The following is a 27,522-nucleotide window of genomic DNA, read 5'->3' on the forward strand; positions in this document are numbered from 1 at the left end:
TTTGTCTTGTGTTACCTGCAGGTGGAAATGATCTGCTGCTACATGAGCTTAAAGCTGTTTGACATCAGTTAACCTGCGACAGGCGCTGCTGAGCTGCATGTTGCCATCAAAGTGAAGAGATGATACTGAAAATACTCAGTATCTTCAGGTGTGGATGCTGCCCCTTCCAGGTGCGAAGGGAAACAAAACTCTGAGGTTTCTGTCTTCTTTCACTCTCGTCCTTTTTGATGCCTTCTACAAAAGGGAAAATGAGAGACAGAAAAACTAAAAGCTTCTGGCAGAGAAACAGGCCTGAATTTCAGATTGCACGATTTGTCATGTGCCTAATCTGGAAGTCATCAAGCTCTGTGTTTAGTTTGAGTGCACTGGTGGTGGAAGGCAGCCACAGGGTTGTGCCAGAGGTTTCTCTGTAGTCCATACAGAGGGAGCAACATCTGGGTAGGGAGTTGTCATTTTGTATTCACACACACACACACTAATACACTCATGAACACACACGTTACGAACCAGCGCTGGCATTTTGGGTAGAAAAACAACAGATGGGATGAGAGAGGATGGGTGAAGTATACAGTGAGATAATTTATTCAATTAAAAGTAAAGATACTTCACTAAAAGCAAAAGTGAAAATGTGACCTCACAATGTAAGCCATTCAACATGAAGTTTTGTTTGCCCCTCTGCAGGCACTTACCTCTTCAGCAGCTGACGTGTGCGGTGATCAGAGGAAGTGCAGGTTCTCGTCTCGTCAGCGTTGGCGTTGCTCGGTAAGAACCCGTCTGTGCGGACAACTGGCATAAAAATGGAAATACTCTGAATATGAATGAAAACAGAGAAGAGAGTGAGAGACACACATGGAAGGTTGAATTCCGCATCAGTGGAAAAACTGAACACCCTCTGGCTGGAAAAGGCCCCCACCCTCACCTCAAGGGCCGAGCCGGCTGGGTCTCCTCCCTCCGCTGGTTAAAAACTGAAACCAAACCTGATCGTTTTGTGTTTTTTTTTTTCTCCTTCTCTTTATTTGTTTGGCAGAAACAAATGAGAAAAGATAGGACACGTATCTACGACTCCACACTCTCCCTGAAACCAGACATCAACTAGTAACAGCAATACTTCATTTCAAATGTGTCCATGTCTTTGTGCACAGGATTCAAGGACGTCTTCGGCCAGGATCAAAGCTTGCTTCATTTCACCTCAGACAAACTCGTCCTCTAGCAGTCTGTGTTTCAACGATACATTTCAAGGGTCTGCAAACACACCAATCATTCATATGACAGTACATTCTGTAAGCTTTATAGGACATCCACTCTGAGCCAAAGGCCTTTTCTTCTGTAGTTTATTCTGACTGTGTAGTGGTTCCCTTGTTGAGTTTAATACTCAAACGTGGCAAACAGATCCAGGTTTACTGGTCGTGGTCTGGCGACGAAAACACCAGTGTTTTGTTTTTTGGCAAGAGTGAGTTCATCAGCCCAGCCCGGATCAAGCTGACCATCATTCTGCGATCATAACTATGTACAAAATATATATAATCACACTTATTTACAAAGCGTACGCTGACAGACGAGGCCCTTCGGGGCGTCCGCACGGCTGCACACAAATACAATAACAGGACACAGCACCTTTAGTGGCAGAAAGACAAATACACACTGAGAAATGAAAACATGGCACTCGTAGATTTCTCCCACGTAAACACAAAACATAAGACAAAATGAGAGTCAGTTTTAGTGGTAAACAATGCGGGGGCCTCCATTTCACAAGACTGGCTGTATCTCCTCTGCCGTCCTCCCGCGGCACTGAAGTATCAGGGCCCTCAGAGAAGGCAGATGAGGCTCTTGCCCTCCTCGATCTCCTCCTGGACCTTGTCACTGGAGGTGGCGATCTCGGCCTGTGCGGAGAAGACGGCGCAGATGAAGGTGAGCACGGTGCCGCCCATGGCAGTGTAGAAGGCCCAGCCCATGGAGCAGAGCCCCGCCCGGTACGGAGCGGCGTCCGGGCCGCAGTACAGCTGGACCTTGTCTGAACCCCAGCCAGCAGGATACAACATCAGACCCAGGATCAGAAACAGACCTGCGAGATGGGAAACAGGGAGAAGGAAAGTTTACACAGAGCAGATCAGGTGCCAAACTGCAAACTAGTGACCCTGAAAGTTCATTCTTGACCTCCGAAATAGTTTCACAAAAGAAGTCTTTTTAATTAAACGCCCATTTATAAACCTTTTCCAAAGCTTTCAACAGCTAAGATTCTTTTGTCATTATAAAATGTACCATGTGGGATTTTGACCACATACACAACGACTGACAGAAGTTTGAAGCAGATCCAAACTTTTGAAGGAATAAACTCTCACCATCTTCCAGCAGAAAAAAAAAAAAAAAAAGAAAAAGAAAAATTAATATTAGATGAAAGGAGCTTGACGTTCTCAGGGACTGAGCGGCAAAATCATCTGTGTGACCACCACAAAAAACATTTCCTGCCCCATCCTGGCATTCAAAGCATCCCATCAGGATGAGCAGAAAAAAAGATACAGCGCACAGAAATAATTTCCTGATGACTGTCTGAAATGTGAGCCAATCAAAGTCCCCCGGTCTGAACCCTGGCACACAATCCTGCCGGGTCAGCGCACAACGGAGAAAGGACAACAACAGGAAAAGGTAGCCGAAGGTCTTTCCTGTCTGCTCCGGTCCCGGTCGACCCTCCGGCGTCCTGCACCTCGGTGGAAGGACGGGGCTACTTCCTGTGTTCCTGTGACCCACTTTTACTGCCGCCAACACTTTAATACTATTTCTGACACACACTGATCTCACACATCTAAAAACAGCGAATTCCTTCAATGTACTGAATTCTCCACATTAAAACTTTAAGACTTCATATTTTAGAATTAAATGTTACACCTTCTGGGAAACTACAACGTGTAATGACATTTCACAATGATATAATTTTGGATTGAAATAATCTAAACACGGGAAGAACACGACACAAAGGCTTCTGAGATGACCACAAAGACACACAAAATAACCACAAAGACATGCACAACAACACAAAGGAATGTAAAAATACACAAAATATGTCAAACAACACAAAGCAAACTATCCGAAAGGAGACTCAGAAAAACTACAGAGACTCCAAACAACCGCAAATAGCAGCCAACTCATTTGTGGGCATTTTGTCTTAATTATTGGGGGGGGGGGCTCTTGTTTACACCACAGAGGTCTATTGACTCATGGACGACCCAATTAAAAATAAAACACGTTATAGTGAACTAAATCTGGGTGATTTACAGATGATATCGTTTACTGCAGGAAGGAAAAATATATAAAATCTTCATAAATGTAATTGGATTATTTTAAACATCCCCCCCCCCGTCTCTGCACTTCCTCCGATGTTGGCGGATCAGCTGGCCAGAAGAGCGCCTGCCACCAATCAGAGATCAGCAGGAAACATTTCCAATAACAAAATTACAGTTCCTAAATGAAGCAGGCAGGAACGAGACTTTCAGTCTTAATGTTTTTAACTGACTGGACCTCCTTCTCACCGCTTCGCTTCAAAACAACAAGGAGAAACTCGCTCTCTCTGTGTCCTTTCATTCTCTCCTAATCTCTCTCTCTCTTTCCTTCCTCCTCTCTCTCTTTTCTGCTCTTAGCACTCCCAATATCGTATTAAACAAGGAAATGAAAACTAGGTCATAAATTCTTTCCACATGTTGCTGCACTGCCCTGACGTCCAGACCAGCTTCAGTGATGGATTGAAGGTATGGTTTTAATTCCCAACCCCACCCCTCCAAAGACCCCCCCGCCCCCTCCCACACATAGACTCCTTCCCCAAAGACCAAAGACCTTCTAGCCGGCTCTGCCCCCCTCCAGCTTCACTGCTCCCTCTGAACTGCCTCTCGTCTCCGTTCACGTCCAAACTGTCAATTCTCCACCATCCATCTACTTCCGATGACCCGCCCTCGCCCCCACCTCTAACCTCTGCCCTCACCCCCACTGGCCTCCATCTTATGAGACAACTCAGCAGGTCTGCACTCCAAGAAATCCAGCCACCTTCCCAAAAATGCAGTTTTAATGTGTGCTCTGATTGGACGGCATCAATGATGCAAACTGGTGGAAAATGTTTTTTGGTTTTTTTGCTTCTTAAAGATGAGAGCAGGAACATGAAGGGCTGGCAGCTGGACTCAAACCCGAGTTGCCAAGTCCGCTGGTAAGATCCAGACCAACCGTTAGAATGGTCGCCATGGTTACAATACGACGTACCACCAAATTCTCACCTATCCATCAACAACAAAAGCAGCAGAAACACAAAATCTGCTCGTTGTTGGATGCGGGTCAACGCTCTGTGTGCGTCTGGTTTCACGATGAAACAGCAACTCCTCCACTGTGAGCGGATTCTCAGAAAAAGGGAGGAATACGGGGGAATCCAGTCACCTCTTATCACTGATGCTGCTGGTTTCCTGTTTTACGTAACTCCAGACATCGTGTGTCAGGAGGTGCTGCGTAGATTCCTGCACAACGTTGTTTTCTTTCCTTCACTTCCAGCATGGAGATCAGTAACAGTTAAGCCTGTGACTCACTGCTGGAGGGAAAGTTTGACAACTAATAAAAGCACAAACACACAAGAATGAGAGGCAGCTTTATGGCCAGCTCTTTGTTTGCCGTCTCATCTCTTATCTGCGCACAGAGAAAATCCCTCTCAAGTTGAAAACTCAAAGTTTAAGCAGCTGACCCTCAGAGGAAGCGTCTGTTTTAGCCATCAGAAGGGATTTACCTGGAAACCACCTGAGATTCAGCTGACTGCCAGAAAAAGTGTGTCACAGGGAGACAAAAAGTTCAAGTGACATCAGTGCAAGCGAAGATTATCTTAACGGGGGTTTGGAGGTCCTCCAGGGCGATGACGTGACCATCTCTGGCAGCAGCATCACAGTCTTCCCATCTGAGGTCAATCCCTTCCCCAAACATCTGCCGTCTGGCTCCAGTTTTCTCATTACCGGAGGGTCGGCAGGCGCTGTGGAAATAATGATTAGGAGCGAGCCGGTGTGGTAGTTTGTAGTGCTGGATATCAGAGAGGGTGATATCATCCACAGGCCTCATGGAAAGTCAAGGTGAAGAACGACCGTCATGCACGAGCACGAAGGAACAACAAACCCAGAGGAACTTTAGACGTGGGGGGCGGTTTATCGTCTGTATTCTGGGGTCTTATCTCTTCCGCTGGTGGAAATGAGTAGAGTTATCAGCCAGAAGGAAACTTCAGACCTCCTCAGCTGTGAAGCTCCTCTCGCCCCCTTTCCTCTTCCTCTTCTACATCCTCATCCTGGAGGAGACTCAGCAGTGTTGGTAACTAAGAGATGTGCCTGTTACTAAATATATATCTGCAACATTAAGTGTCTAAATGTTTTAGAGGCCCCCATTTATTCTGCTTCATTTGGCTCCAGCTGCTTGACACAAAGAATGTCTGAGTTTGATGTGGAAATCATTAATAGCCTCAGAAATACTGTTAAAGGTGCACGAACAGTCCAGTTACATCAGATTGGAGGTGAAGGAAAAGTGAGCGAGCGTGCACGTGGTCACGGTCTGGGTGGTTCAGTCTGCCCCGTCCTTCAACACACGCCCACCTTTTCTGTTTGGGCCTGCACCAAATAAACAACTGTGGGGGAGGACGGGCCATAATCAGCCGAGAGCTGCAGTCCACCAAGAAAAGAGGCGCATGAGCTCATGGCCTCCTCCCTTCCACAGTTCACCACAGCGAGTCGAGGCGGACCAGGATCTGGCCCCAGGCTCAAAACCATAGACGCAGGATACACACCCTGCACACGCAGACCAGATACGCGTGCGCCGTCGGCAACGTCTCCGAGCCAATCGTGCGTCAGAAAAAAGGGTAAATGCTTGGATGGCTGCTGACCCGATGGTGGAGTGAGCCACCCGAGTCTCTTAAACTCCTGACTGCTGCAGTAAACGTTCAGTCTGGGCTCCAGAAGAATCAAACACATAATTCAGGCCGTGGGAGTTTGTGGCTCTCGTAATGAACGCGTTGAGCTGAGAGCAAAACTTTTCATTTACCTTCAGAAACGTTGGAATAAACATCAACAGTGAGGCGTTTATGGCCGTCTGTCCTCGCTGGTTCAGAGATAAACCTTTCAAATTTCACCTCATTTAAAAAGACTGAGGCCAAACCTCATCAGTTACAAAGCAATCAGGTTTAAATTAAAAACACGTCCAGGAGCGGTGGGGCCTCGTCGTCATACAGGGACGGCATCATTTACATATCCTCTGGGCTGTAAACAGGAAGTGGTTGTGTAAAGATGGCGGAGGCTGGAGTTCTTCCTCACTTCTAAACCGCTGGAGTGAAACGAGCTTGAATATCAGTTTCTAAGTTACGATGAGTGGTTGGAAACGGCCTCATCTCACCACCGATTAATCATATTTTCATCGGCGGTGCCATAGAAGCATATGGAACAAAGCGGGAGGACAGATCGTTTTCTTCCCACAGTTTCTGAGCCAAATAAACTGGAAAATGGAGCACGAGCCACGATTTCACACCATTTGGCCAATCAGATGAAACCCCAGCTAGTTTCAGAGTATCACAGCACTGAACAATGTTATTGCACATCACAGAATTTCCTCACATTGTGCAGATCAGTTGGAAGGGAGAGTTTCTGAAGCCGTTTAATCGCAGACTTGAACTCTGTCACCTGACCGAGAGCCAATCGGGGCATTTTAGAGGGAGACCGATGAGATCGGCCCCCTGCAGCCGAACCTTTGGATGCTGTGCGTGCTGTGTGAGAGTCTCACCTGCGATCCCTTGCAGCAGTCCACACACATTGAAGATGCTCTTCTTCATGATGCTCTGAAAGCACATGGTGAAGACCGAGATGAACGCCACGGCGCACAGCAGCAGAATCCCCGCAGCCAGGAAGATAGAAGTCGCCTGCCAGAACCCGCTAGCAATTTCCCCGAAGTGCACGGCGTACGGCCCGCACAGCACGCCGCGCTGCAGGTGGGGCAGTTTTATACAGCGGCCGTAGATGCCTAAGGTCGGCCTGTAGGCCTCTCCGGCCGCGGTGGCCCCATGGGGGCCGAAGACGGCACCTGGCGTGGGGGGGGATCCTACCAGCCAGTCAGTGCTCATGAAGGCTATGAGCTCGCCGAACGCGGCCACGATGCTCAGCAGAGTCCACAGCATGGAGCGGCAGGTGACGATCACATGGCACATGCTGGCGGCGGCTGGAGTCTCGTTCTGCTCAGACGTACAGAGACACTGGACAGGAAGAGAAGGTACACGGAGACCTCACGTCAACGACTCACAGTCCGTTTCCCTCTTTTATTCTCCTCTTTATCTTCAGCCGGCGTGCTTCGACACAGCTGCTGTCGGCTCGGCGCTCTGACTCTTACTCAGCCTGTCGTTTGGTGTCTACATCGTATTGAAGTGGCGTTCCCTGAGCCAGCCCGCTGGCGTCACATCAGACACACCTACAAGATAAAACAAGACACAGAACAACAGAGTGAGAGGTGTAATTGCATGTATAAAAGAAAAAAGCTCTGCGATGATCATCGGTTTCTGTTTTGTTGTTTTCAGTTGTGAGGAAGAGGAGCAGCTGAGGAAGGGAGGCGGGGGACTAATGAGCTGTTTTCGTTTGAAGTGGGACATCTCTGTTTTCACTGTTTATGTTCAAAGATTTGTGATCAGGATCCGCTCCCCGGAGAGCTTCATGACTGAGGTTGTAAAAATATAAAACTGTGAAGCAGAAAGTTTATATGCATGTCTGTTTGTGTGTGTGTGTGTGTGGAGATGGGAGGGTTCACGTGGAAGCAGCAGAATGAGAAACGGATGCAGACAGAGAGAAAAACAAGCCTGAGGCCTCTCATCAAGCTGCCCACAGAGCTGACCTGAGGTCAGCCAGCACCTGATAACACAACGGCTGCCCAGCTGTCACATGACTGCTGATAACCTCAGTGACACCAGCCCGGCAGCGCTGCTCCGCTCTGAGTGACAACACGAGGACGTGGGAGACAGACGAGAAAAAAATGAAATATCTGGTGAACAATTAAACTCCACAGTGGAGAAACAAGAAAAGGATCATCTTAATAAATAACTGCCCTGAAATATATAATATTCCGCTGACGGGCTGAGCGATGGATGGATGCTGGATGAACTGACACAGACCCACAGCGGCTCTTTTTCAGAGATTAAACAGTCAAACGCTCTAATTCTGTAAATTTGAAACATAGTTTGGATGAAAACACGGGAGCTGGAGGAGATGAGACGCACACAGACTTGTGTTATAAATTCAGCTCGGGGGGGCTGAAGCTGACAGTTGTTTCTTGTCACGGACTCTTTTTGTTCTGCTCCGCTTTGGTTGGGGGCCCGGGGGGGTCCGAGGGGCCGGGGTTGACACGTGTGCCGCCTTCACCGTGAGGTTTCCATCACTGGGCTTTCTGGTGGGGAGGACGATGGGATTGGAGGGGGGGGGGGGACTCGGTGTGCAAGGAAGAGCGTTACACAAACTTTGATGTTTGTCATCCAGTTGAGAAATCAACAACAGTTCTCTTTCTTTTTCCCTTTTGCTTTTTTTTTTTTTCTCCCAACGGAGAAAATGACCCAGATCTGTGGTCTGTTGCAGGGCGGTGTGTGTGTGTGTGTGTGTGTGTGTGTGTGTTTGGACTGTGTAAAACAGATGAGATCATAAGACCAGGCGCAGACAGCCGCCTCGGTGGATTTGGACCAAAATTCATTTTATGAATCACAAGCTCTCGGTCTCACCCGGAACAGATGCAGGGACAGATGGAGCCGGCTACTTCTTGAAAAACTCTCTCCAGCCCTCCTCACAGAGCGGCCGTTGGCGTTTGGCGTCCTCCGACATGGCTGATGTTTGACGTTAGGATTTAAGACAAATGGCTCCGAGTTTTCAGGTCCAACATTTGCCAGCCAGTTGCGGAGACTAATTCCTCCATGACGGGAATACTGTTGTGGCTGAAACTATTCGAACCACCTGCTGTGATACGAAGCTGTGGGGACCTGGACACTTAACCTTTGACCTCGCTTTGCTTCAGGAGGTTTGTATCACTTGAACGTGGCTCATTGGGGCCAAAACAAGTCCGGACATGTCTGTCTCTATTAATGAACCAGCTGTTTGTCACAGCAGACACAGAATTTATCAGCCGCACAACTTTCCCAAGATAGTAGGAAGTGTGGTAGTCTGTGTAATATGTGAAGCCGGAGGGGGATTTATGACGTCCCTCATTCTGCCTGAGTAACCGGCGGTGGGGGGTGGGGGGTGGGGGGGGGGATTATTTGAGTCTCAGTTTACATATACAGAAAAGTTTACGGCCTTCAGTTTACCCCCACCGCCCCGATGACCTCCAAACACTAATCCCCATGAGCGCACACACTCAGCAGTCTCTGCCAACTGATACGTGCCCCCTCCCAACATGACTCTGACCTGATGATGGCGCTTGGAGGGAAGTAAAGTGTCTCAGAAGTTATAACTCATCCTGAGAGGAACAGAGATATTAACGCTGTAAACCTTCGAGGGGGATGAAAAGTATGAGAAGTCAAAGGACCACCAAAGTGTGTGTGTGTTTGTGTTTGTGTCGGGGGGTGGACATTCACAGGAGTCAAGAAAATGAACGCATTGATGAAGACTAAACCAGAAACAAAAGGTGATAAACATCTGCGGGAGCTATCCTCTGGGGAACAGGAATGCCTGTTCGAATGTCACGAGGTCATTAGCTAAAAACATCAACCTGTAAAAAAACCCACAAAATCACCTAAGAAACTCCAAAACGTTAACCTGCACGAAGGTAAAGCCAGCGACTCATCAGCTTCTGTAAGATTCATCCTCAAAATCAACCCATGTGATAATCTTTGGGATGTTTCATTCTGACAGCTCAGCCTTTCTGTTATCACGGCAACAAAGCAGCAGGAAAAGCCTTTCAACGCCGCCGCTGACAGGAAACAATCTGCATGTCTATGGACATGCCATGAGCGGAGTCACGCGTCTCCATGGAGAGCGTTTGTTTAGAGCTGGATGAGGGGAAGAGAACAAGACACACGAAGGAGTGCCGAAGCCTTCAGATTAACTTCTACAGCTCAGCCTGTTAAACATGATCCTTTTTCTTTTAACCTTATGTGACCCAACAGCACTTGGACTTTTAAACAAAGGGACTTCTTATAATCTTGGAGGATCCGTTTGAATGAGAAGCCCCTGCAGCTAGACGATTGGTCACGGAGGACCGGTCCAGGCCATCCTGCTGGTCTAATTACAGGTCTAGGATTAAGAGAATCACCACGCTGGTGACAACCACGGAGGTCAGTGACAGCAGTCCAACTTTGGTTTGTCCTTTTTCAAAGCTCCTGAGTAAGACGGCTATTTGTGGATTATTTCAGGAAAATTGCAGCCTTCGGTAATAATGACAGCAGTCAGTAACAAAGGTTTTCCACAGTGAAGGGGAGTCAGCCTTTGCTAACACCTCTGCACATCTGCTCAGCATCCTGGAGCCCTGCGACGCTACGGCAGAGAGACTCAGACCTGAACGTGATATTTTTATCCCACTACAGCAGCCAGGACGGTTCAAGCCCCCCCCCCAAAGTGTCAAAAGTGAAAAGAGAAAAAGTCCAACCTGTCTCCATCGGCCTGCAGACAGTCCAGCTCTGCTCTGCCCTGACTCTCCTCCTCTGCTCCCACACTTTAATGCCTCTTTCAGACCCTCCCCACGTCCCTCCCCCCGGACCGCCACGGTCTCCCCTGATTGGCCGGAGCTGTCGGCTGGAGCCACACTTCTTCAGAGGGTCCACATGGTGGCCATATTTGAGTGCTGAATCTGGGTTAAAACAACAAGAGCTGGAGCTGCAGAGGGCTCCTCTCCCTCCGTCTCACTTTCTCTCACCTTCTCGCTCTGTTTTCGTCGTTCCATCGGCCAACATCTCACCGTCAGCCTAAATGAAAACGGCATTTCCTCACAAGTAGCTGACCTTGAAGTACCCGCCATCAGAAATCCAGAGCTGGTTTAACGCCAACATTATTGATCTGTTGGCCAGATCTGAGCGGCGGCTCCTGCAGCCCAGAAGGTGGCGCTGACGAAGCCGTTCAGCAGCTTCCAAAAACACCCGAAGAAGAAGTAATTAAAATGGACAGGAATATTCTAATGACCACCAGTAAGAAGAGGTCAGACTGTATTGACGTCTATGGGAAAATGCTGCTGCTGCACACTTGATTTATTAGCTCAGTCAGCGTTTTTTTGTCGAGTTTATGTTCCAAATCTTTAGTTTCAACACATTTCAACAGACCATAAAGCGTAAACTCTGCTTTCAGAAAACCAAATGGCAGCTGGCAAAGCGATCAACGACATCACTGCACATAGACGCAGTGACAGTTCAGAAACCCAGAAATAAATAAGCAGGAAAATCAATGGTGTTTGGACTTTGTCTTCAACGTTTCACAAACACATTCCACCTACACTTTTACGACGTTGGATAAGAAGGCCGGGATCTGCTGAGCTTTGCTCTAAAGGTCCAAAGCTTCTTTGTGAGGGAAGAGTGGAGGAACAAACTGGAGTCTCTCCCAGGAACAAAGTACAGGTATAAAAAGGACTGCTGACGTGGTCTGACAGACCATAAACTGGCTCTTCACCCACACAAAAGAGTCCGTGGCTGAACTGATCAGGGATCCAATAAACACACTGATCACAGAGAGGCGAGGACACAGACGGCAATATCAGAGAAAAAAAATGTACAAGCACACAAAAGCACATTGTATTTTAACACGTGCAGACAAATCTGTTTTCTCTCGTTGCTTTCAGGAGACAGAAGACAACTTGAAATTTCCGTGTAAACGAAGACAAAGGAGACAGACCGTGAATGTATAAAGAAAGTCAGACAACGTGCTGCTATTTCCACAAGCTGACAGGTAAAGTTGGAAGCAGCTGCATTTCTACCTTCTCAACATCTGGCGAGACAGAACGTTGGACTTCATTGCATTTTCCTTTGACCAAAAAAGTTTCAAGAATATATTCTGACTTTTAGACTCAGCTCAAGACGCACGAGGAGTCAAAGATGGACGGTTGCTACTGATGTGTTTTGCTATAGCTACATATCCAGTAGTTTGATGCTAGCATTGTGCTGCAAGTTAGCATCAAACTGCTTGGTTTTTCATCTACTGAGGTTAGCATGCTAACCAGCTAGCTTGTCACTTTCCGATGAATGTACTTTTTTTTTTTTTTTTTAAATAAGTTATTCATGTATAAACTTAAAATGTGTCTAACTTCTATTCAGGGTGAATTTAGAAGTGTGTGCTGATTTTTATTTACGCAGAACATCACACGAATCAGATGTAATTGACTGAAGCGAACAGTTTAGTTTGTCCATAAAGTTTTTTGGTCTGGTGGAGGCCGTTAATACCGAATCCATGAATCACAACACACACAGATCCAGTTTCGTCCCTCTTCAGTCAACAAAAGCATTAGATGTCTGCCTAGTTAGCTGCCTGATGGAGCAGATGGGTCCCTGTCTGACTAATGGATGACCTTTCTGGGAGCCCAGGATTGCTTTCAGCAGCACGGGGGTGCGTTCAGCCAACACTGCAGTCAGTTACAGCGCTCGTCTGACTTGTGTTCACTCGCAAATGACTTCCATATGAAGTCGGAAAAAGGGGCCGGCTCAGAGCAGAGGAGCCGGTAGGTCAGCCAGCCAGCCAGCGACTTGAACGCAGCGTGGAGAGCCGGAAGAAGAGGCCTTTTCTTATCAGTCTGAATGGAAGTGAGGTCATAACAGTTCAAAATTAGATCGTCTCGGCACAGACTGCATAAAAGCTCACCTTTGACCCGTTTCTACTAAAAAGCTGCTGACTCTTTGTCGTCCGTGCTGTGAAGTGGATGGGAACAGGTTAACAGGCACGTTTACAGCTCTCCCACTCTCTTTTCACACAGCAGCTTACAAAGTTAACTTTGACTGTAATCAATATGAACGACGACACTGTCGGGGAACAGAGCTGCACACATGCACTGAATTTGGCTTCATGGTGTGACGGCCGACATGTTCTCAGCTCTATCAGAAGCCGACCTGACTGACAGCCGGCCTGGTTCCCACATATCACGTTTCCTGATTTGATTTAGAGAGAAACAGGACCAGTGCTGACAGAACCCGACTGCACATCACCTCGCAGACCAACGGAAAGTCGGGCTGAAGGTGCCGCAGCCTCGGGAGCGCCGACACAGCGCAGGCCCGCACATCAAACGAGCACAGATGACAGAGGAGAGAGGAGACGCTCAGCAGGCCTCGTCCTCGTCCACACGCACACGAACCGAGTCTGGCCGCTCATCCATCTCTGCCCGTCACACTCGGATCAACCGCATGTTGTAGATCTAAAGAAAGCGGATGAGCGTGAAGCAGAGCAGCTGATAGCAGCCAGACAACCGCCAGTGACGGCTGCTTTCAGTAACAACAAAGAGGAGAAGATGTTTTCAAAGGAGGGCCCATCCAGCACATCATTCTTTTCATCATCAGTTATTCCTCCTCATCCAGTCATCGGCCCCCAAACGTTTCCTATCTGGGCCCGTCACGATACGGAGGACAATGAATGCATCGAGAAGAATTTTAATGGTAAAGGTATTTTAGCGTGCCGACTGACGGTGAGAAGACACACTGCTTCACTTTAATATATTTTATTATCGTATAATCTTGGCCACACAATACCGAATAATCTGGAATAAAAATTAAGATAATTAATTTTCGAGCCTGAAGGAATCTACTTGGTGGTCTATCAGTTTGTGTTTTAGCTCTGTTGATCTGCATGATATCGAATCACACATCATTGCTGTGGTTTTCAGACTGTAACCTTAAACTGGAGCGATGATTTCGGAGTTAACACTTATCAAAGTGTAAAGGTTTTATATCTCCACACCTGTGACCTGGTGTGCCAAAATCTTGTTTTTGTTAAAGTACTTAGGAAGGGACTGATTTCATACTACGGTTTATTTTGGCTCTTGTTGACGCATGATTCCCGGACGTGCCTCGGATATCTCAATGAGTTTTTTTTTTTTTTTTTAATCTCCACGTGTTTTCAATCGGAACAGCGCCTGCATGTGTGGCGTCGCTCCGCAGACCCTGAAGAGGCAACGCCAGGCTCACCTTGTTGAACGAGAGGCAAGCAACAGTCGGACAGATTGAACGCGTCGCTGTGACGACAGGAAGATAATATCAGAGAAAAGCACAAATGTCTAGATGTAGGAGAATACATGACACCTGAAGGTAACATATGGATGTAAGTTATACTCTCCCCATTATATCTTTCAAACATCTCAGGCATGTCACCTCGCCCTGAAAATGGCACCTAATCCGAGCAGTCTAAAAGAAGATCTGAAGCAACAAATGGATGTTGGGGAGACTTCGCTGCTGTACATTTGTTCCGACGTGCAATCAGAGAAGTCGAGTTTGGATGCCACAGAGGGAGCAACTCTGACCATCTGGCCACTTCAAGGCCACGACTTGATGGGTGTCAGACACGTCGGCAGGCACATGGAGACAGATGTTCACGGTGGACAAACAGGGGACGGGCCCACATCAGTTGAGCGCCAGATATTTTACTGACGGAAAACGTTTTGATTTTTGATGTTTCAGCAAAAAACTGCTGACAACTTCAAAATGTTATTCATATATCGCCAACTTAACACAACAGCAGAGGTCAAGAGGCAGATATATTTCCCCAGAGAGGCCATTTTTATTTATTATGCTCCCGTCAGTCATGGCAGGTCTCCATATCTCTGCTGCATGTTCGCTAATTCATAAACTTTCTTGGGGGAAACTGCCAGAGTATAAACAAACGGATGTGTTGAAGGTGAGGAAATCCCGGCTCGGCGCTCCGGCGGTGGGGGATGGAAGCGAGACGGGAGCGTGGGAAAGTGAGACGGGCGGGGGGATAGTGGTGTAGAGACCCACTGGTCAGCAGGGAGGACACCTGCCGGAGGGGAGGGGCCAACACAGCAGCGCTGGACTTCTGCCACTCAGCAGAAGTAAAACGGAAAAGAAAACAGTTTCACGGATCCCCGGGGTCTTTTTTTAGTCCCAGTACATAATAAAAACACAGCACAGCAGCATACACGTGTACACATGTGGGCCAGAGCGCACAAAACACGCACACACACCTCTGATTGATCTCAGTGGTCAACTGTTTCCCCCCGGAAACATCTGTTTATACGATCTGGCCGACTGGTTGTCAGTCCGGTTTGAGCAGTGAGGTGGAGCAGGAGTCACTCCAGTAGGAGAGACGGCGTAATTTAAAGGCTCCGCCTCCGTGGACGAGGATGGCGGGGGTCAACAATCCCTCATCTCCCCCCTGTTGACCATAACGCCCCTCGCATGGCGGGCTCATGCGCTGTAGGGTGAGAAGGTGATGGAAAACAAAGTCCATCTGACAGATCGCAGTCTGGCCTCAAAGTGGGTGGCCGACCAGACCACCACAGACCGGGAGGGGGTGGGGGGGGCTCTGTGATGTCTGACCACATCTGTATGGCATCTCAGAGCGGTTAGATATCAGCTGCAACACAACAGAGAAACAATCACCGCACAAAAGCTTTCTCTATCCAGCTTAAGTTCCGTTAACGGCAGCCAGATTATTTTAATGACCGATCAACCTGACAGCGGCTCTCTTCACTGATGAAGCAGTCCAATCGTGTTAATGCAGCAAGAACCACAAAATATTCAACTCAAATAGCCACAAATTATAATTTTGAGAATGTTTCTCAGAAAATCTGAATTGATTATTGTTCATTCTGTTAAAAAAAAAAAAAAAAAAAAAAACACTCCTCAGATTGACTGACGGATTATTTGGTTAATTGGTGCAGATCTGAAATATAAAACTTTTTAAAAGTCAGAAATGGGCTTTTCATGCACTTAGAGAAGAAAAAAAACGAAGTATCACTTTAAGAAATTAGGGGCTCCATCCTTCACACCTATTTCCTCTGACTGCTGACAGACTGGGGGGGGGCCTGAGGGGCCACGAGGAGCCCCAGCAGCTCTGCTCCGTTTCCCAGAGCTGCAGAGTTTGGGGGCCTTCAGGTCCAACACTGTCTCCATTATGCCTAACCATTTCCAGCCCCACCTTAGCCCTGCATACTGCCCCGGGGGTCCATAAAGGCAGGGGGGGGCTTCTGTTTTCTGGGCCAGACTCAGGAAATCAGTCCTCAGTGAGCTGGGTGGACGCAGTTTGGCCCCTCTTCTCTGGGGGGCTCGTACCATTGTTCTCTCTGTGGTTTGTGCAGTTTAATCCCGACTTCCCTGCAGCTCTGACCTGCTGGGTTTCCCACTATAACACAAAACAACCCCCCCCCCCATGCAAGTTGAGACCTCGCCGGCTGCTTCATCCCGACGCCCCTGGGGGGCCGATCTGTGGGCCTTTTGTGGGCACTCAAAGCTGAACCTGATACTCTGCTCCAAATCAAAAGTAAGCACCTCCAAGGAACGTTGGCACCGGATACCCCCGCCCCTTTCCCTCCATCTTTCTCCAGTTTCAGATAATAAAGGTATCAAGTGATTCCATCCGCCGTCTCGGACGTTTGGCAAAACACGTTAGCGTCATGTGTAGGAGGCGAGGAGACGAAGGACGGAGACAAACGAGGGGAGAGAGGGAGGCGAGGAGGCAGGAGGCTGAGAGATGAAGAAGTGTGTTGATGTGGGGGGGGGGGTAACTGCTTTCACTCACCAACAAAGAAAAAAAAAAAAAACACGCCCGTGTCAGATTATACAAAAACACAGCAGACATGGACACCATGGGACAAATGAGTCTGAATTAGAGCCAGCGCGGCGGGATACTGAAGAACTGTCATGTCCGACACGAGCGGAGACGTCGTCAGATAACAGCTGAGGAGATTCAGACCTCTCAGAGGACACAAAGAAGGTTCAGGCCACAACAAGAACCAGATAACAGGAAGCTGACCCGAAGTTTCCCCCTTTAAAAAAGCAAAATGACAAACAATCACTCTGTTTATTATCTCAGTGGGGGCTTTCCACTTTGAAATGACCTCCATAGGTCGTCTCTGCTCAATATCACTCACTCCATTGTTTTCCTTCATATTGGAAAAACATGCCCCCCCCCCCCTCCCACCACCCCCAACTTCCTGCTCATCCAGACAAATACACCAAACCGGTTTGAAGAGTAACACAATAAAAACACAACATAACGAAGCTTCAGCCCGGCCCGTAGACGTTACACAAATAAAACTCACTTTTAACAAACCTGATACGGATCAGATGAAATGTTCATCTAATGTTCATTCTGTTTTCAGACACTCAGCTCTGGATGACGGGGAGGTGAAGAGAAGATCACAGACCAGACAGGTTACAGGACTCTGGACCATGTGCAGACCGGCCAACACTGCTGTGTGTGGTCCGGACCAAAAATCAGCTAAGGCCTGATTTTTCTGAAGCTCACAGCTGGTAGACGGATATATACGATATATAAAAAGCTTAAATTTCAATGACTAAAACAACAATCAGGTCAGAATAAAGGATTTTATCTCCAAAAGGGGAAAGGAGCGAAATCAGAACAGTCTCACACTCATTTTGTGTTCATGGAGGAAGAAATTGCTCACAGCAGGAATCTGTTTTGGGAAATAATTGTTCAGAGTGATGGCAGTCAGACGACACCTGGCCTGAACAATAGGCGCCGTGGGAGCAGCTTGTGTTTCCATTAGAAACCGACAGGTGACAGGAACCCCAATAATATCATCGGCAGAAAGGCAGGAAACCGCTTTTCTGTTTGTTTAGTTTGTCTGCACAGCTACAAAGAGGAAAAGTTTGTTAGGAAACACAGACACAACGTGTTGGGTGGACTCACACGTGTGCAGACACGACAGCACTGACCTGCAGCGTGAAATCTCGTGAACTCCCGAACCTCCACAACCACAACGCAGCAGAAGCACCAAATCACAAAACCACACCGTCTCCGGAGAGCATCCAGAGTTCAGTCAGAGGCGTTTTCTCTCCCGTTGGTATTTTCCATCTCCATCTGAGAGCGAGCAGGAGAAACGGCACCTGGAGAAACTTTTAAACTCTTTCACATGCCCATAAAGAACGAAGGGAGAAATCTGCATCCCTCGTTTGACACGATGCGAGTCCCAGCGGCAAAGTTGCATAATGTTTAGCACAACAAAACACATTGTAAGTTTGTTGTGTAATCCGGCCGAGCTGAGCGGGATTCGTCATAAGAACCGTGTGAAAGGTGCAACTTTCCCACATCTCCAATTGAAATAATGAAAATAGACCCATTTTTAAACCCACTTTCACACAACACAGCGCGATATGTGGCGGCCTGTTTTATTTATTCAAACTTGTGATGAGAATAAATTGATGTTTGGTGACGTAAAGCAGTGAGGGATCATGGGAGCGTCCTCCTCTAGAGACCACTCACAAAAAAAGAATCAGCTGAAAACTTTATGAAAAGCTGATTTGGAGCTTTTGTAACTGCTGACGTAAAAATACGCATCACTCTAAAGAGTTGAGGTTAATGAAGTAACTTCTGCGACGAAATGCAAGAAATGCAATGTCAATACAGCATGTGACACCGACCCGGCTCATCAATACAACTCAATAGAACCATTGACTCTTCATCCTAAAGCCACACGAAGGTCAGGCTGGAGATAATTAACTAACAGCGGTCAGCAGCTCTCAGCTCCATGGTCCGACGTTACAGACAGCACAAACTCCGCCGCCGCCGGACGATACAACTGTTAGCTTAGCCACAAATCTCAGTTGTGTACATCTGAACAGGAAGCTGAAGATGGAGTTGTGTGCAGATTCACGACTGACGTGCACGGCGGTCTTCAAACAGCCGTTTCCATTTCAGTTCCGCCTCTGAGGCAGTAAAACAAACAGATTAGTTGAGCTCCGAGGTCAACAAATCCCTTATCAAACCTTTCATTCAGTTTGTGTCAGACAGTCTTTTGTTTCTTTGTGAGTCTGCAGGCAGCAAAAAAAAAAAAAAAAAAGAAGTGTTAAAAAAAAGTCTTTTTTTAAACAGATTTGTTCTAAAAATAAAAACCAATAATAAATTAATGCATCACTGAAAGAAGAATGTGCCTTTTTCTTTCCTTTTCGACAGCTTCGACACCCACACAGTTTCTCTCACAGCAAAAGGAAAATGAGATTAACCAACATCACAGATTCAAACACAGAAGATTCTTCGTTGAGTCTCTGAAGTAAAACTTCCTGATCTGACCTACGGCAGCAGGTGAGGACAAAAAGGGTCACTGTTCGCCTCCCTGATAAGGAAACTGAATTAGGCCCGATCGACCCCGGCATGAAATTTATGGACAGCAGAAAAACAAACCGAGTTCCTCCACACGGGCCACATTCATTCCTGCAAACCGCCTCTCCTCGTCTGGACTCTGGCAGAAACAAAAGGCACGTGAGGCTGAACAGAAAACATTCTCGTTAAAATAAGCAGCTCGGGAGCGTCGTCCTTCGGGCTGACGTCCACAGAGCAGGTGTCGGTCGGTTTGCTCACGAGGACTACAGACTGAAACGTGCCGCTCACCTGAACAGTTAAAAAAAAAAAAAAAGCAGTTTACATCTGTTTGTGGTGTTCACAGAAACACAATGTGTATTGTCGTTATATAAGAGCTCCATCTGAAGACTGGAAGTGAATGGGAACTACAGCTGCTGTCTACTCACACAATACAAAACAGACATGACCAACAATGACTTCATCATTGCACTCAGCAGCCTGTGTGTGTGTGTCTGTGTGTGTGTCTGTGTGTGTGTCTGTGTCACTGGAACATTTTTACAGGCCGAGCAAACAGTTGCTGTATCAGCACCACAGAAACCGCTCAGCTGCAGCTCGGTGGATTCAGGATCATCCACGTGGGACACGACGGCTAATATCTCTCACTACCGTTCGCAGCGCCGCTCCACTTTGTCTTGTAAAATGTTTGGAATGTGCAACAAAAGTGAAAACAGAAAAAAAAAAAGAGGGGGGATAAATAAAGGCAATTGTTGTTGCGGAGAATAATAAGCGTTGTCTGTTCCTGCTCAGCGGGGCAGCTGGATTACATTCACCGCAGAGACGGAGGGGCTTTGAACGGCCTGCCAGCAGCTCTTCAAAGAGAGGAGGGTTTCCACTCTGGGTCTGGGTGTGAGCTCGGCCTGCTGACGGACCGTTGAAGCCGCGGCACCTTTTCGAGCTCCGTGTTCCTGAACGTGCAGCAGGACGACGAGCAGCGTCCTTTTTTTTTTTTAAACAACGCCAAACAGATGTCTCCTCTCTGGCCCAACTAAGACAACACACTGCGGCTGTAACAAGATAATTTAGCCAAAGTGGACCCAACAAGATGAGCTGGCTTTAATATTTCCACTTCATTTCATTTGAACATTGGGAATAACATGTATTTGGTGGCCTCCTACAGGCCGGAGTTGTCCACCTTTAACTTTAGGAGAGAAATGAGGACAAGCTGATGTTTTTGGCAGACCGAACGGGAACGTCGGCGGGACGGAGCCCGCTAACGTTAAAGCCTGAACTCCAGTGCTCCAGATTTAAGGTGCTGGTTGTGAAGCCGAGCCGCTCCAGCAGCAACGACTCGAAACGAAAATCCATCCAGCTCCTGATCCTTCTGACACAAACATATAAGACACTTAATGCTGCAGCACAACACAATCACAAGGTGTGTTTGACTCCCTCAAGCGCACACTGATCACATTCTGCACTAACGTAGATTATCCACACTATCCAGTTTCCTCTTTGTGTGCGTGTCCTGCCTGTAAACCACACAGGATGACATCACCTTTCAGAGATTAGTGTGTTAGCTCGAAGTGAAACACAGCAGATGGCGGCAGCTTTATGAGCCTGATTACCAATAAAAAAACGACAACAGCTAAAGAGGAAGCACAGATGAAAAAATGGCGACCTCGGGCCGACGTGCTGCTCTCTTTGATCAGAGGTGGTGAGGTCATCACTGAGGTGGCCCGGTACCATTAAAGACGGGTCTATCAGACCCAGACAACAGATGTACCGGGCCGCACATCCTCATCAGCCCTTTTAGGACAGCACACGCAGTCAGTCTCATGTCGGCACACCTCGGCTGTAAAAACCGCTGAATCTGAAGTCTGCCGTCTCATAAGATACTTTAGATTGTATTGAAGTCTATGGGAAGACGCCCCTATTCTTACTTCATTTACTACCTCGGTAAAAGTTTTTCTGATGGGTTTTAATTGATTTTCCTGTTTGGAGGAACTGGATGAGGGGGCGGGTGGTGAAAAGACAACAGTTCCCAGATCTGTGTCGTCATCTTCCTGCACGGCGGTCACAGAGCCGATGGAGGGATGGAAGAAGAGGAATGAGGCCATGGCGGTACAAAGGCAGCTGGGATGGATCCCAGATGTCTGACCCGGGGGCCGCTCCACTTAATTGAGAAACAAAAACCTCACCTTCTCCGTCTTTGTCTCCGGAGTTATCTGCTCTTTGCTCTCGTCCTTTTCATCTCACCCTCTCTCCCTTTTTTCAGTCTGAAACTTGTTTTCACGTCTCCCTCCACTATCATTACTGCGCTCCACCATTCCCTTTTTCTCGTGCCTGTGTTTACTCTGCCTCTCCACGCAGTGAGTGACGGCGTAATCCCTGCTGTTTTCAGATGGCAAATACCACTTAGCTGTGGAGGGCCGGCCAAAATGACAACAGCAAACAAAGAAATGCCTCATTCCCCGCATTCTTCTTCTTTTCCCCCTTACAAAGGACTTTGGACAAGTCAAAGCAAAAGGTCATCCTGACAGAGAGAGCGAGTCGGAAACAGCAGCTTGTTTTTGCATGAAAACAAAAACATTGATTGCAGAGGAAGCTAACGGTTGCGGCAAGAACTTCAGACTTTTAGTGCAGGAGAGAGAGAGCCGAGGTGTCGATGCCGATCGAACTCCGACAGGATGAATCTGTTGACAAGCCTGCGGTTTAGAAAGCTAACCTGGAAAGTGCCGGGCAAATTCAATTAACCTAAAAATATCCACTTGGCTGGAGCTTCGGCGGTGTATTTTGATCTCTGTGGTCCCGTGGGTGCTGTAACATCAACCTCCCTCACCATTATCTGAACCGAGATGACCGGACGCTTTCAGAGGAGGACGGATGGAGAAATTCAATCAGGCTCCAAATGTTTCACACCAAATTTTACACAAACACTAGTTCCTCTGGGATCATCGATGGTGGGGACACGTCAGCTTTTCCACCAATTGTGAGAATATCTGAGAGGAATTTTACTAAAAGAAAGTTAAAAGTCTTTAACCAGCTGAATAAATGCTCAAACATTTTGATTTTGTTTTGTGGTCACTCTGAAGTGAAAAATTGCTTTTTTGTTTTTTTTTTTTCAATTCAATAAATTAGAGGTTTGAGTTTTTTTATTCATAGTATTTCACGTTTTTCTGATTGAAATTAAAATGTACTATGATGAAAACTTTTGCATGTGTTTGGTTATTTCGGCAGTGTTTTTATCTAAATAAAGGACCTGAGCAGAACACTAGAAGCAGTCAGTCAGTTTAACAGGATGAGGTTAAACCAGCGACCTGGTTCATATTTACTGTTTCACTCTTATCAAGGATCAGCTGGAGCAGGAAGTGGCCAAAGACAGAAGGAGCATTATAGCTGCTGGTCCTGCTGCGTTTTGGCTACCGGGCCACAACGTCGATAATGACCGGTGACCGGCTGCCAGTCCAAACCAAAATAGGGTTTCCATGGAGCTGGTGAAACCAGAATCCAAACACAGGGAATCACGTCTGTGCTCGTGAGTAATACGGGTTTGAGACTCTGGAGGATTCCACTGGTGTGCTCCGACTCCACAGGAGAAGCAAGTGAAAGTGAACAGACTCATCGGAGGTTTTCTCAAAATGAAACGAAAAGTAGATGATGACGAGAATGGAGTCAGTCAGTTTTTAGATTCGCAGAGAACAAGAAAGAAAAAATGTGGGCAGCAGAGTATGACCTGAAGAACATGACAGCCAGCAGACAGTCTTACTAATATTTCATTATTTTATGACTTTTCTTTTCCTCGTTTGACATCACGGTGTATCAAACCAGCGTTAGCTCTGTGAAACATCTTTGTGTGCGCAAACACGACACGGTGCGTTAACGATCTTATTCCAGGAGAATCCTTTTAAAGCAGATTAACTGATAAAGGAGATGAAGTCTCTCAAACATAAACTGGGAACATGGAAGCACATTATGATGCTCAGCCGTGAAACAAACACAGTCTGGGATAATCTCAAAGCCTCCATGCCCCGAGCCAAACCCAACATATGATACGGCCTTATCGCACAGCTACACACAGACGGCCTTTGTGGCGGGTCGTGACCTTTCATCATTAACATACAGCTGTGAGGCCGAGCTCCCCGAGCGACGTAATCAATATCCAAACACGTCCGAGCCGACGTTTTCTCCAGCGGTGGGAAAAGGACGGGCATTTAATGAGCCTGGAGCCGCTCGGGGACGAGATGAAGAGCTGGAGGCCACACAGCTGCACCCCCCCCGGCCCCCCGGAACCCCCGCCTGGCCACAAAGGAACAAAACCCAAAGCGCGTTATTTCCCTCCATTTAACCCGACAGGAGGAATCCCCCCCCCCCCGACAAACTCCTCTTCTCCTGGCTCTCCACGAGTCATTGCCACCTCCTGGATGTCTCTGTCTGTCTACATTCAACACAAGCCTGCAGTCAACCGGGGGGGGGGGGGGGGGGCTTTGTTATTGCCAAAGAACCCCACCCAGATGGTTTTCCCCCAGTAAACAGCATTTTGGAGATCTGCTTAGGAAAGATTTACTCCCACCCCAGGAGAAGCTCATCTCTGGGACCCACAGGGGGGGCCCCCAGGACGGGCTGGGGGGGGGGACACCAACAAGCAAAGAAAAGCAGGAGAGGGAAAGGTGATTAGCTCCAGTGCTGCCTAATCTAATCAGCATGCATGACTGCCCCTCAGTATAGCCTGGAGGGGGGGCATGGGGGGGGGCATGTAGAGGCCAAAAAAGTTTTATCATTCAGAGAGCAACGGAGGGTTTGAAGGATCAAACTATTTGTTTCAACGCAAACCCAGAAACAGGAAGTCAGATGGGACGAAGCGCCGCCTCCTTTGGACAAACGAGGCCGTTTAATTAAAGAGATCAGTCGGGTCGACCCCCCCGCCCCCCTGCCCCCCCCCCCCCACAGTGTAATTCAATCACAAAACTGTCTACCGTTCTGACTGATTCATAAACAGATGTTGTTTCTGTAATCCTCAGAGTCGCAGCTGAACCTCCAAAGCGTCGACCGACCGCAGCAGACCAAACGCAGATGAGCTCCGAGCTCTTCGTGTCATTTTCAAAGTGAAATCTGCCGACTTGGGAAGATGACGTCACGGCGTCGGGTGTTCAATCGGCTCGGCTCCTGTCACTGACCCTGGGAGACCCCAGCAGGGGGCATCTGCCCCCAACAACAACCCTCGGGGTGGACGGCTGGACCCGGATCTGGATCCAGACTGGAGTCTTAACAGTGTATTTTGTTGTCCTCTCAGCTAACTAGGCCTCTGCTGTTCCTTGGTGACGGAAATCTGTGGAAAAGGAAATGTGGAAGCCTTTTGGGTGAATAATTGTGGATCAAGCTGACGTCGATCTGAACGGCGAATAAACGAAACAACATGAATCCAACCATGTTGTTCAGGACGCGGCCGGCTACGAGCTTCCAGTTTGAAAACATTTGACCTAATTATGGATTCCTTTTTGTGGTGATTCCTAATTCTGACAACAAAAAGAAAACGTTCACGAGCAGAGCAGTTTTCTCTTCCTCTGTGCTCTGCAGACCTTTCCAGATCCGGTCCATAAAACAGAAACCAGCTCGGACACACGGCTGCTTTTAATTCACTCAGAAACTTTTGGAAAGGAAAACCTTAAAACGTAATGTGACCCAGATAAGATTTGTCTGAATTTTAAGACTGTCTCACTGACATTACATCAACTTTATGGCCAAATAAACAATCTTTGGTGCATTTAAAAGAAATACTTTGCGATGCGTTGCTTTAATTAGAGCACTTCCTGGTTGCTCCTGTTTTATCGACCACACTGTGAACACTTCGGGGTGAAATAATGGCCAGAAGAAGAAGAAGAGAGGAAAAACGCTGATTGTGGAAAACAGATGTTGCTGTTCTGTGTACAAGTGCAGCAGTCACAGCAGTCTGAGGAAAATGTGGTGCGAGTAAAGCAGCAGCCTTGTTATCAGGCCCATCTACACTGGAGGAAACCCGCAGTGGGGCTCTGCTGTAACAAACCATATTCCAGATGTTGGTTCCAGCCGGCCGGAGTCGTCTGGCTTAACCTTTGACCCGCGAGCTGCAGTTCAATTAGTGGATTTCACACTCTGGTCACAGCGACACTGCGGTCTGAGCTTCGGTTTCCAGCGCACACTGACAGTGGGCAGGTCTGATTTCCATCGGCAGGCCGCTGAGCCGTGATATTTACATTCACAGACGTATTAAAAGTGAGTGTTTATTTAGGATCCAAAGATGTGGATCATATCCACCGAAAACAGCCCTCAGTGCAGGAGGAACGCACTGACCAGTCCCATAAACTGCCGCCTGGATTCTGGATTAATGACAAGCGCGGCCATCAAAGCGTGCAGAAGCACGAAAAGGCAGATGATGTGGTTTTGCAAGAACGGGTTAGCAGTTAAAACTGTAGTTTATTTATTTATTTATTTATTTTGCATTAAACTAAATCTCCAGCTGCATCATCTTTCACTGGACAGAATAAAAAAAGTTTACCATTCTGTTTCAGGAATAAGAGAAGAAAACGTTCCAAAGAAATGCCAAACTCTTTGCATTTCTTGTGGCCTAAACAGGGGTAGAGGGTCGTTTTTCTTTTTTTAAGGGCCCAAACATGGAGCCCTGAGGGACCACATGCACTGGCAACCCCTGACGGTGGACTCCTACCAACTGCTATTTTAATCAGATGACATAAGCAACATTTAACAACTGAAGTTTTCTGAAAAAGTGGCTCAAACTAATTCAAGGATATAGACGGAGACCACACGACGGCCGCGCTGCTGCTGCTGCTGCTTCACTTCGTAAGTAAGTGACAACAATTCACTGGAATACAACAATCAAGCACACACAGATTTACAATGTGAAGCAGAAACTGCAGAGACATGTGCAGTGTTAATCTACGAGAGAGCGAAGTCCACGTGGAAAAAGACGGATCATATGGCCCGATCTTTCCTACCACAATGAATCAGTGCCTGAGGTTTGGAACAACACAACTTCATCTCTCATGAACACTTTATGAAAACTGCTACAATAAAGAGAGTCGCACTTTGGAAAAAAGAAATAAAGACGCAGAGAAAAAGCACACAAAAGTGCTGCTGATTCTGGGATGTCTGGTGGTCCAGAGACTTCATGTGGGCCCTCAGGAGACCTTTCTCCTGGTCCACAGGTGGGACCAGGTCTCAGGTTTACTGTTGAAACAACACAACAGACTCACAAAAGGTGAGTGACACTGGACCTGCAACAATCAGCAGGTGTTCGGTGTTCTGCTGGGAAAATGAAAACATCTCATCTGTTACAAACTGAATTTTCTCCTTTTTTTAATCAATTTACAGACAAAACAATCAGCTCAGTCTACTTTTACTGGGTCTTCATGCATGTTTCATGAGAAAAGGATGATAATTTCAGCGTTTGAAGACCAAACTGATCCATATAACACATCTGGACCTTCCTCAGTTTTAACACCAAGTTGCATCACGTGCTTTATGAATGAAAGCTGCATTAAAGTCTGGATTCAGAGAAAAACGCTCCCCGGGTCCTGATGAGCTGTCCTGCCCGGAGCAGCATCAGTCTGCTCGGCTTGCCTGCCACGAGTTTCCGCGTCGGAGCTCCGGAGAAAACCGAGAAACTACAAATGTGGATGAATGTCGGAGGAAGTCACAGTGAGTACGAAAAGGAGGTCAGATGGAGCTACTCACGGTTTAAACTCAGATCTGGACGCGTCGCCGCAGAAATCCTCCAAGTCTCCGGAGCTCCGTGCGTCTTTTCTGGGGAGTTCGGTTCGGGTTGATCCGTCGGACCCGATCCGGACTTGAATTGTCTTTTTTCTTCTCCTCTCTTTCTGTCCCCCTCTTCTTCTTCTTCTTTCCTCCTCCTCAGTGTCTCCTCTTCATCCTCCACGTTTTCTCCCGGACCGCAGAAGAATGAATGGCTGGCTCGGCCCCGACCCTCCTCCGCCCAGAGTCGACTACCGTCGGGCGGGGAGGGAGTGACGGGCCGGGCCGCTCCCTCCCCCACACAGCAAGTCACCGCCTCCTCCAGCCTCCTCCTGCAGTCTCCTCCTCCATCCTCCTCCAACCTCCACCTCCTCCTCCTCCTCCTCAAACCTCCTCCAACCTCCTCCTCCTCCTCCTCCATCCTCCTCCAACCTCCTCCTCCATCCTCCTCCAACCTCCACCTCCTCCTCCTCCTCCTCAAACCTCCTCCAACCTCCTCCTCCTCCTCCTCCATCCTCCTCCAACCTCCTCCTCCATCCTCCTCCTCCTCCTCCTCCTCCTGCAGTCTCCTCCTCCAACC

The 27,522-nt window shown here is 47.7% G+C and overlaps 1 protein-coding gene across 3 annotated transcripts; it reads right to left on the minus strand.

Annotated features, from left to right (window-relative positions):
* Positions 1-1,029: 1,029 nt before the first annotated feature.
* On the minus strand, positions 1,030-27,154 carry lhfpl2a (LHFPL tetraspan subfamily member 2a). Of its 3 annotated transcripts, none has more exons than XM_029516250.1 (3): positions 26,925-27,154; positions 6,775-7,452; positions 1,030-2,062 (listed from the first exon to the last, which is right to left on the minus strand). In XM_029516250.1, exons 2-3 carry the CDS (start codon positions 7,193-7,195, stop codon positions 1,806-1,808), a joined length of 678 nt encoding a protein of 225 aa, XP_029372110.1. In that variant the 5' UTR covers positions 7,196-7,452; positions 26,925-27,154; the 3' UTR covers positions 1,030-1,805. The 3 variants fall into 3 exon arrangements, with proteins under 3 accessions (XP_029372110.1, XP_029372112.1, XP_029372111.1); XM_029516252.1 differs by lacking the exon at positions 26,925-27,154 and adding an exon at positions 17,837-17,926; XM_029516251.1 differs by lacking the exon at positions 26,925-27,154 and adding an exon at positions 10,603-10,655.
* Positions 27,155-27,522: the final 368 nt, after the last annotated feature.

Source organism: Echeneis naucrates, chromosome 12 (assembly GCF_900963305.1).
Source record: "Echeneis naucrates chromosome 12, fEcheNa1.1, whole genome shotgun sequence".
Lineage (NCBI taxonomy): Eukaryota > Metazoa > Chordata > Actinopteri > Carangiformes > Echeneidae > Echeneis > Echeneis naucrates.

What these genes read in the sequence shown, in the direction of transcription:
- lhfpl2a (XM_029516250.1), bottom strand. Translation starts at nt 7,195, where the DNA reads ATGTGCCATGTGATCGTCACCTGCCGCTCCATGCTGTGGACTCTGCTG. An exon ending in ACTGCTGCAAGGGATCGCAG is followed by an intron (nt 2,063 to 6,774) that starts GTGAGACTCTCA and finishes CCCATCTCGCAG; the next exon opens with GTCTGTTTCTGATCCTGGGT.